The 10987-nt window shown below is 48.1% G+C and overlaps 1 protein-coding gene across 1 annotated transcript in view; it reads left to right on the top strand.

Annotated features, from left to right (window-relative positions):
* Positions 1-10158, top strand: part of TRMT61A (tRNA methyltransferase 61A) — a 61994-nt gene extending 51836 nt beyond the window's left edge. Inside the window, exon 4 of the mRNA XM_015417802.1 lies at positions 9547-10158. Within this exon, the coding sequence (XP_015273288.1) occupies positions 9547-9875 (329 nt within the window). The 3' untranslated portion in view covers positions 9876-10158. The remainder of the gene's footprint in view (positions 1-9546) is intronic.
* The last annotated feature ends 829 nt before the right edge of the window (positions 10159-10987 follow it).

Below are 10987 nucleotides of genomic sequence, written 5' to 3'. Positions count from 1 at the left end.
TTTGAAACTGGGAAGAAATCTCTGATCCAGATGTTCTGTGAGTCTGGTGACTGCTGAGCGGTACAGAGCATCTCTCTCTCTCTTTCTCTCCCCGGATGTTCAGATTTTAAACAGCGGCTTCATGCAGTGTCTCAGAGCAATGGTTACAAGCAATGTTCCCTTTAAGCTGTGGAGTCTTGTGAGCAAAAATTCTACCTTGTGAGCTACTGGCATTAAAGTTGTGAGTGAGCAATTTGGCTACTGCATAAATTGGTTTGCTCCGGAGCCAGCCCTTCCTGAGAAAAGACAAAAATGTGTGAGCTGGAGGCTAAAGAACTGTGAGCTGGCTCACACTAACTCAGCTTAGAGGGGACAGTGGTTACAAGTGACAGATTTATGTCCTTTAAAAAAAATGATTGCAGAAAAAGACATCTTTGGTTTCAGAGGTGCTTGATCAGAAGCAAGGCCACTGTGATTTTTATTTTCCGATTGAGCTAAGGCCCTGGCCTGGAAGACCATCTTGTAGCAGCATTTGGTAAAGGTAAAGGTTTCCCTTGCTCAAAAGCCAGTCGAATCCGACTCCAGGGAGCAGTGCTCATCTCCATTTCCAAGCCGAAGAGCCAGCACTGTCTGAAGACATTTTCTGAGGTCATGTGGCTGGCATGACTAAATGGCGAGGCGCACGAAACGCTGTTACCTTCCCATGGAAAGAAACATGGAATCTTTCGATTAGGGCTGACCTTCCTCTGGCATGTACAGGGCGTTTCTGGAGAATTAAATATGTCTTCCAGTGGCTTATCCAGATGTTGTCATCTGATGGGTGACCAACAGGGCATTGAGGACGTGGCCAACGTAATGCTCAAATAGCTATCGTAAAGCAATCGTTGACATAGTTAGGGATTTGTTATTGGTGTAAGACAGTTGGCTGCTCTTGGGAGAGGAAGTGATGTCAGACAAGCCTCAGGTCTGCGACAATGAGAATACAGAACTGCTGGGTACCGAGTCAAAGCTTAGGTCCCTACGGGGAGGGCGCTGTTGCTCAGTTGGTAGATCCCAAGTTCAATCCCTGGCACCTCCGGTGGAAAGCATCAGGTAAATAATAGGTGATGTGAAAGATCTCGGCCTGAGACCCTGGAGAGCCGCTGCCTGCCTCAGTAGATAATCTGACCTTGATGAACCCATAAAACTAAGATTCCCCTTGCTTGAAAGCCAGTTGAATCCGACTCTAGGGGGCGGTGCTCATCTCCGTTTCCAAGCCGAAGAGCCAGCACTGTCCAAAGACTTTTCCATGGTCATGTGGCCAGCATGAGTAAACGCCAAGGCGCATGGAATGTTGTTACCTTCCCACCGAAGCGGTACCTATTTATCTACTTGTAATTTCTTGCTTTCGAACTGCTAGGTTGGCAGGAGCTGGGGCCAGAGACGGGAGCTCACTCCGTCACTCGGCATACTCGGGTCTCGAACTGCCAAACTACAGACCTTCCAGTCTGCAGCTCAGCGTCTTAACCTCTGAGCCACATCATTAGCGGACGTGAAATTAATTGTTTGGTGACTATTGTTTTGAGCATGTCTACAGAGGCTGCAGATCCTTGGAATTCTTGGTATGTTCCAGTGGTCCGATATTTTTATTATTGTTGTTGTTTGGATCCTCCATGCAAGCAGGCTCAGGGCGGGTCACAATAGTTAAAATACATACATAGTATTAAATCCAAATACAAGTACAAATTCATACAAAGTTGAAATTCTTAGAAACAGCAACAAATGGCAGAAAACATCAGTTTCCAGTATCCATGGGCACCTCTGCGGCTGGGCGTATGCTAACAAAGATAAAGACCCACTCAGCAGAGGCTGTGGCTATCTCTAGGAAGGGCAGTTCACCCGGGCAGTCTAGGCAGGGAGGCCAGAGTATCTAGACATCCACTGCCTCTACCGAAGGCCTGGCGGAACAGCTCAGTTTTACAGGCCCTGCAAATTGCATTAAATCCCGCAGGGCCCGTGATCTCTGCATAGCAGCCCTGCATCTCCTTGCTAGTCTCCCATCCATGGACTAACCAGGGCTGACCCTGCTTAGTTTGGTGTAATGGTTAAGTGCACGGACTCTAATCTGGGAGAACCGGGTTTGATTCCCCACTTCTCCACTTGAACCTGCTGGATGACCTTGGGCAAGCCGTAGTTCTGGCACAGCTGTTCTTGAAAAAGAGCAGAGGAAGAAGAGAAGAGATTGGATTTATACCCCACCCTTCACTACCCAAAGGAGTCTCAGAGCAGCTGACAAACTCCTTTCCCTTCCCCTCCCCACAGCAGACACCCTGTGAGGTAGGGGGGGCTGAGAGAGCTCTGACAGAAACTGCTCTTTTTCAAGAATAGCTCTTATCAGAACTATGGCTTGCCCAAGGTCATCCAGCCAGGTTCAAGTGGAGGAGTGGGGAATCAAACCCGGTTCTCCCAGATTAGAGTCCGCGCACTTAACCACTGCACCAAACTGTCAGAGCTCTCTCAGCCCCACCTACCTCACAGGGTGTCTGTTGTGGGAAGGGAAAGGAGTTTGTAAGCCGCTCTGAGACTCCTTTAGGTAGTGAAGGGCAGGGTATAAATCCAGTCTCCTCCTCCTCTTCTTCTCCTCCTTCTCCTCCTCCTCCTCTTCCGAGATCTGATAAGAGGGGGCCATCCAAGTCAGGGCTCCTTCCACATGACACTCCAGAAGTCAGCCACTGCGTTCTGCCCAACTTGCGGGGACGGCTCTCAACCTTGGCACTCTTTTTTTCTTGGTCGCAGAGCCTTTTTTTTAAAAAAAAAGAAAAATCGTTTGTCGTAATGGAATTTGGCATGAAACTGGCCTCTCTTTTCTCCCCGTTGCTTCCTGCTTTCAGCGGGCAGGTGGCCTCGTTATCAGTTGCACGGCTTACATAAGAGACTTTTGTAGCCTCAGCAACACACTGGAGAGAGAGGCGTGTTTTTTAAGGAAAAAAATGTGAATCAGATCAGCAAAAAAGTTTTGGTCCCCTCCAGGCAACCAACACCATGACAGTTGTCGTCTCCATACCCATCTTCCACCCCTCATACCCATTTTTGAGCCTGGCAGTGTTCCTTGTGGGGGACATTACATCATGAGCGTGACCCCATGATCCCTGGATTTCTAGCAGTCAGGCAGTGTCCTTTCCTTTTTAAAAATCCGTTGATCTGATTTGGCTGCGTGTCTCTTTGGAGGCCATGTGAACCCTTCACTCCGTTCCCAGCAGGAAAAGTGACAGTGTCACGAACGGAGAGATGGGACACCCCACAAGATGCCGGGGTGGCTCTTTGAAAAGCCATGAGCCGTTTTTTTCAACAGTGCGGAGCAGAGAGAGTTTAACCTTTATCGGCTGAAAGATTTTCGGTGTCTGCACCGTGGAACGGTTTTGTTAGACTAATCAGTTCCCCTTCGGGGGATTTTCCTCTCCCTGTCTCTCCTGTCAAGTTGATGCACACAGGGGACATGAGCCGTCTTGGCTCGAAGGAGGGAAGAACAGAGCTCTCCATCTACGGGCTGAAGATTGTTCTGTGTACACATACCATCCCTTTTAAATAAATACTGCCCCGTCTTTCTTTCTCCGTGTGTTTAATGCAGGCAGCTCCGACACAGACACTTGCAGCCAAACTGCAACCCCAGCAAGGTTTTTTCGGTATACGGTAAAGATTTAGAAGAAGAAAAGGAGGTTGGATTTATACCCCGCCCTTCACTCGGAGTCTCAGAGCGGCTTACAAACTCCTCTCCCTTCCCCTCCCCACAACAGACTCCCTGTGAGGTGGGTGGGGCTGAGACAACTCTGACACAAACTGCTCTTTTTCAAGGACAGCTGTGCCAGAGCTTGTGACTGACCCAAGATCACATCAGCAGGTGCAAGTGGAGGAGTGGGGAATCAAACCCGGTTCTCCCAGATTAGGGTCCGCACACTTAACCACTACACCAAACTGGCTCGTGGTTACTTTACACGCTTTCAATTTAAATTGCCCTGCCCAAAAGACTCCTGGGGGTTGTAGTTTTGGCAAGGTGCTGAGAATTTATTTGTTTATAATTTGGATTTATGGATCGCCCTGTCCCTGAGTACACAGGGCTCTGGGCGATGAACGGCAATAAAATAAAATACATCATAAACATTATTAAAAGATATAATAAGTACATCGTTACCTTCTTAAACCCAATCCCCAGTTGGCGTTAATGAATCGATCTTTAACCAGTTCCAGACTGTGTTGCTGCCTCGTGAGCGGGATAAGGAGGAGGCAGAGACAGGGAAGGAGAGGAGGGTGCCGGCCACGGTATTATCCGTCGCTGCCCTCAACTGAAAGCCTTGCAGAACATCTCTGCCTTGCAGGCCCTGTGGAATTGCATTAAGTCCTGCAGGACCCTGATGTTATTTGGCAGAGAGTCCCATCAGGTTGGAGCCAGGGCCGAGAAAGCCCTGGCTCTGGTCGAGGACAGTCGGATGTCTTTAGGGCTGGGGATCACTAGTAGATTGTTCTCGGCAGAGCATAACGCTTCTCAGGGAACACAGCAGAGGAAGCCGTCTGCAAGAGATCTCTAACCCCTTCCTCCAAACTACAGTCCCCAGGATTCTTTGGGGAAACTGAATGATCATTAAACCCATTTAAATCTGTGATGAAGATGGCAACGTGCCTTGTGTTGGATCAGACCTGTAGTCCATCTAGGTCAACGTTGTCTGAGTGGCAGCAGCTTTCCAGGGTCTCAGGAGAGACCTCTTTAATACCTTTCTGGAGATGGCGAGTATTGAACCTGGGACCTTCTGCAGGCAAAATATGAAGCTGCTTCGTACCAAGTCAGGCCAAGATCACTAAGAAGAGAAGGGCCTTGTGGTGTCAAACTAGAGGTCCATCTAGTCCAGCATCCTGTTTCACACAGTTGTCCTGGAGAGCCAGAAACTGAGCATAGAGGTCAAGGCCTTCCCTTGATGTTGCCTCCTGGCTCTGGGATTCAGAGGTTCGTTGCGTCTGGGTATGGAGGCTCCCTGTATTCAGCATGGCCAACAGTGGGTACCAGCTTCAGTTTATTCATCAGTTGATGCTCTGTCTTCCTTTAATCCGTGTAACCCCTTTTTAAAGCCATCTGTGCTCGTGGCCATCACATGTCCACTGGCCGTGAATTCCACAATTCAATTATTCACTGGCATGACGGAGTGAGCTCCCGTCTCTAGTTCCAGCTCCTGCCAACCTAGCAGTTCGAAAGAAAGAAATTGCAAGTAGATAAATAGGTACCACTTCGGTGGGAAGGTAACAGCGTTCCGCCTTGGTGTTTAGTCATGCCGGCCACATGACCACGGAAACGTCTTCGGACAGCGCTGGCTCTTCGGCTTTGAAACGGAGAGGAGCACCGCAACCCTAGAGTCGGACTCGACTGGCTTTCGAGCAAGGGAACCTTTACCTTTACTTAAAGCAGTGTTTCCTTTTGCCTGTCCTGAATCCACTGCCTACCAACTTCATCAGGGGCCCCCTCAATTCTCGTATTATGAGAGAGGAAGGAAAAGCTGTCTGTACAGAGAACAGTAGAAGCTTTGGGTACTCCATAAAGTTACTCCATAAAGAGTCAGTTTGGTGTAGTGGCTGAGAGCGCGGACTCTAATCTGGGAGAACCGGGTTTGAATACCTACGTCTCCATATGCAGCCAGCTGGTGTGATGTTGGGTGAGTCACAAGTTCTCTCAGAGCTATTCTCTCAGGAGTAGTCCCTGAGAGAGCTCTCTCAGCCCCACCTACCTCACAGGGTGTCTGTTGCGGGGAGGGGAAGGGAAAGGAGATTGTAAGTTGCTCTGAGGGAAGGGTGGGATATCAATCCAATTTTCTCTTCCTTCTCGTCTCCTCCTCCTTCTCTGCCGTATAAATAAAATAAATAAATACATGAAGAGGGCAACCGGAGCACAGCCCCAAGCCTAGATCATGCACAATCCTGGCTTAACGCTGGCTGGGCGGGTCGTGTGAATGCCCTGAGTCAGTTTGCACGTGTGGAGCCAGAGTGAGGATGAAGGATCCACAAGCCCTTACATCGTGAGCTGCATAAAAACTAAAGAGCAGTGGAAGCTACAGTATCTCTGCAGTCCGTGAGGCATGTTGACCCCGTCCCACGTTTCCGTTCGGTCCTCATTGCCCAAGGAACAGTATTTTTAGATCTCTTGTAAAAATGTGCTTCCTTCTCTTAGGATTGTGGGCTCTTGTTTGGGTTTGATAATTAAGACAAAAAGCCCCAGACACGAAGAAGAGTCAGCTTTGAGGCATCCGTCTGATAAAATTTTATTTTGTTTTGTTTATTTATATCCTACCGTACTCCGCAATGGGGGCACCAAATGCAGCTTGCATCATTCTCTTGTCCTCTGTTTTGTCATCACAACAATTCTGTGAGGTAGGATAGGCTGAGGGGGTATGACTGGCTCAAGGTCACCCAGCGAGCTTCCGGGGCAGAGCCAGTTTGGTGTAGTGGTTAAGAGTGTGGACTCTAATCTGGGAGAACCGGGTTTGATTCCCCACTCCTCCACTTGCACCTGCTGATGTGACCTTGGGTCAGTCACAAGCTCTGGCACAGCTGTTCTTGAAAAGGAGCAGTTTCTGTCAAGAGCTCTCTCAGCCCCACCCACCTCACAGGGTGTCTGTTGTGGGGAGGGGAAGGGAAGGGGATAGTAAGCTACTCTGAATCCTTCAGGTAGTGAAGGGTGGGGTATGTATCCAATCTCCACCTCCCCTTAGTGTAGTGGTTAAGTGCGCGGACTCTAATCTGGGAGAACCGGGTTTGATTCCCCACTCCTCCACTTGCACCTGCTGATGTGACCTTGGGTCAGTCACAAGCTCTGGCACAGCTGTTCTTGAAAAGGAGCAGTTTCTGTCAAGAGCTCTCTCAGCCCCACCCACCTCACAGGGTGTCTGTTGTGGGGAGGGGAAGGGAAAGGAGTTTGTAAGCCGCTCTGAGACTCCTTCGGGTAGTGAAGGGCGGGGTATAAATCCAATCTCTTCTCTTCTTCTCTTCTCTCTTCCTCCTCCTCCTCTTCTTCCTTCTTCTGGATTCAAAGTTGGATTTCCCAGGTCCTAGTCCAGCACTTTAATCCCTACACCACGCTGGCTTCCATGCTGATAAAATCACTAGAGCTGTGCAAAGTTGGAAGGTCTGTGCATTTAATTTTTTTCCCTGTGCAGAAATTTTTGTTTCAGAATTGGTTCTAAAAATTGGGAGAGTTACTAGAGGGGGAACAGCCGAGGGAAATTGGCTGGAAGAAGCAAGGTTCCTGTGTTCTATGCGATGAAAACTCACACGTTTTCCCTTGGCACAGGCAGAAAGGTGGACATCAAAGTATACTGCTAAAATATTAGACGCTGTTTGCACAAGCCTAGTATTAAGAGCTAGATTTGCTCAGAAAAAAACAGTGAACAGCATTGTGGGAAAGTTAGTACCTTGTTCACGAGGCCACCAACTTCTACATGAAGGAATTAAGAAGTGGGGTATTAACTGGGAGCAGTCAGTGATAGAGCAGAGGTACCCACCATCTCATCTATTTCTTGTTCCAGCTACATCTGTCTCGTTCCATCGACACTGGCTCCCAGTTTGCTTCCGGGCTGAATTCAATGTGCTGGGATTGACCTTGAAAGCCCTGTACAGCTTGGGGCCGGTATACCTTAAGGACCACCTACCCATCCACTTTGGTGTTGTGGTTAGGAGCGCAGACTCTAATCTGGGAGAATCGAGTTTGATTCCCCACTCCTCCACATGCAGCTGCTGGTGTGACCCTGGGTCAGTCACAAGCTCTCTCAGAGCTGTTCTCTCAAGGGCAGTTCTGGAAAGAGCTCTCTCAGCCCCACCTACCTCACAGGGTGTCTGTTGTGGGGAGGAGAAGGGATTGTAAGCTGCTCTGAGACTCCTTCAGGTAGTGAAGGATGGGGTATACATCCAGTCTCCTCACCATCATCTTTGGAGGCACTGCTTCAGGTGCCCCTGCCATCTTAGACTAGACTGGAGGGGCAGCCTGCCTGAGGAAGGGTCTCCTTGGGCGTGGCCCCAAAACCTTGGCACTTCCTCCCCAGGGAGATTCATTATCTCTCTTTATTGTTGTTTTCCACTAGTGGGTGAAGACTTTTTTTTTTTAGTTTGGCATACCTCCAGTAACTGTTATTGGTGCTCCTCCCTGGTTTTGGTGTTGTGTATGTATGTTTGTATGTTTTCCTTAAACTATTTTATGTATTTTGTCAAAGGCTTTCACAGCCAGAGTTCATTAGCTGTTGCAGATTTTCTGGGTTGTCTGGCCATGGTCTTGGCATTGTAGGACCTGACGTTTTGCCAGTAGCTGTGACTGGCATCCTCTGAGGTATAACACAGAAAGACGGAGCACTCTCTGTGTCAAGGTGAAAAGAAGAATGGAAGGCAGGTAATTTATATCTACTCAGATACTACCCCTACCCCCACCTTCCTGAGTAGATATAAATTACCTGCCTTCCATTCTTCTTTTCACCTTGACACAGAGAGTGCTCCGTCTTTCCTTGTTATACCTCTGAGGATGCCAGTCACAGCTACTGGCGAAACGTCAGGTCCCACAATGCCAAGGGCACGGCCAGACAACCCGGAAAATCTACAGCAGCTATTTTATGTATTGTCTTAAATGCTGTTTTGGTATTTTAATGTTTTGATGTTCGCCGCATTGGGGGCCCTATTTGAGTGGAAAACCAGCAGAGAAATGTTTAAAATAAATGAAATATTTACAGTACGTGCAGCAGCAAAGCACACGAATGGATAAGGCCAAGTTTCCTATTCTCATTCTGCACACTCAAGGTTCCGTACCAAATTTGCAGTCTTGGAATAATGGAGTAGAGATGTCCCTGTCTGTAATCTCTGTTTCAGTGGTATGTTTGACGCAGATAAAGACAGTTCTGCTTTGGGAAGTTATCCCTTTAGTGTGCTGATAGGCTTTTGTTTTGGGTATTTTAGTGTGTCTGTGTTTTTTATGATGCTGTATATGAGAAAGGTGGCTTTTAAAAATCTTGTAAATCATGTGTTGGATCAGTCTCTCTCTCCACCCCCACCCCCCTTGTATAAACCAGGCATTACAGCTAAAATACTCATAGAGATTTACTTTTAAAGTGGAGCTGCCCCTTTCACTGCAGCAAAGTTGATTCATGGAAGTCAAATTGCAGCATAGACTTTTATTTAAAACAAGCCTCCTGTCCCACACTCTTCATATACACGTCCCTGAGCCACCCATCAATAAAACCGTCCGTGAACGCATCGAAAAAATTTGCGAGTTTTATCATAAAGCCGGCAGCAACAAAAGAGAAGGAGGCGGCAGATAAGAATTGAACTTGGACAAAGGAACTAAAGAAGTTGGGGAAGGGGGAGAGCGGAATCGACAGTCTGAGAGAATAAAAATATTTTCATTGATAGGGAGCTGAGCTCGGTTGGGATTATTGAGGTTGGATGGGATTATTGAGGTTGGATGGGATTATTGAGGTTGGATGGGATTATTGAGGTCGCAGACTCACATTCTCTCTCTCTCTCTCTCTCTCTCTCTCTCTCTCTCTCTCTCTCTCTCTCTCTCTCTCTCAGGTGGACGCATCTGTTCCTTTTCCCCTTGCATCGAGCAAGTTCAAAGGACCTGCCTGGCTCTGGAAGAACATGACTTTACTGAAATTAATACTTTGGAGATCCTGCTCAGAGTGTACAGCGTCAGGACAATTAGCTTGCAAATCCCTGACCTTGGTCAGGCAGCCGGGGATGATGCCAGCGCAGACTGGGACGGAGGCGACCGGTCGAACCCAGATGCCTCTCGCGCTAATCTCCAGCAGGGAACCGTGCCGTTTAAAAGCGCTGTCCCTCCCCGTGAAATGGTGGCTCACACGGGATATTTAACCTTTGCTACCAAAAGCCTATTTTAGTTACAGACGTAAAAAAACCCGGGCCTCCGCATCCCTCCCTCCCTTCTCCACACCCGCCCCCCCCCCTTCCATCCAGCATCCAGTCTTTCTCAGTCGGCAGGCAATTCCATATATAGTCAGACTGAGTAAAGATTATGCTTTGTTTAAATAGCACACACGGGAGCACTAACCAGATCGGCCTTGGCAAGAGACTTTGGAGCTGGCTGCGAGCGAGGAAGATGGATTACCAGCTAATAGCAGTGGGGTGGGATTTAAGATGTAGAGGCCACTGGGCGAGGTGGTCTTTTTTAAATGGAACGCCAGTGGGTTTCCGTAGTTTTCTGGAATCCTGTTTTGTTGCTTCCCCTCTGAGGGGGTGTGCCGTGCGTCCAGAGGGCTGTGTCTGTGTGCCTTTTAATCCAGCGCTGATTTAAGATGTGCCTTTCCAGTGTTGGAAGGAGGCCTGAGGAGGGACCCTTGTTATAACGGACAAGGTTTGAGTCCAGCGGCACCTTAAAAGACCACCACGACTTCCAGGGTAGAAGCTTTCAAGAGGGGAAGCTCCCTTCGTCAGACACGAGTAGGAAGGGAGTTCCCCGAGTCCTTTTATCCTAGTCAGAAGATGGGAGGGGTGTTTTGTGAAAGATGCCGAAGTACAATGAATACTATAATCAGCTTAGAGTAGAGGGAGCTTTGACTCGTGGAGGTCTACACACACTGGAAATCTTGTTGACTCTCTATCTCCCGCTCCCTCTCTCCTTGGACATCTCGGAAGCCTGCACCCTGGAGCTCTTGTTACGGTGCCATTGGAATCAAGTCTTGCTCTTCTGCTGGAGGCAGAAACAGTTGTCGTAAACAAAAAGAAGACCTCACAGCAAAGAGTAACATCATGTGGCAAAAGGCTGTGAATAGCAGATGCTTAAGACGACAATTGTCTATATCTACTAAATTAGATGCACTTCTATGCAGGAATATACAGTACAGTAATCTTCAGCACAAAATGCAAATCAAACAATAGAGTTCAAAATGTGATGCCAATACCTATTAGCATTTCTTTCACTAGAACTTTGGAAATTGAAAGTATAAAATTGTCTGCAGCTATAAATGACAGAAAATGCTAATGGGTATTTATT

This window comes from Gekko japonicus, unplaced genomic scaffold (genome assembly GCF_001447785.1).
Source record: "Gekko japonicus isolate JY-2015 unplaced genomic scaffold, Gekko_japonicus_V1.1 scaffold270, whole genome shotgun sequence".
NCBI lineage: Eukaryota > Metazoa > Chordata > Lepidosauria > Squamata > Gekkonidae > Gekko > Gekko japonicus.
This window is presented reverse-complemented; position numbering and strand designations above follow the sequence as displayed.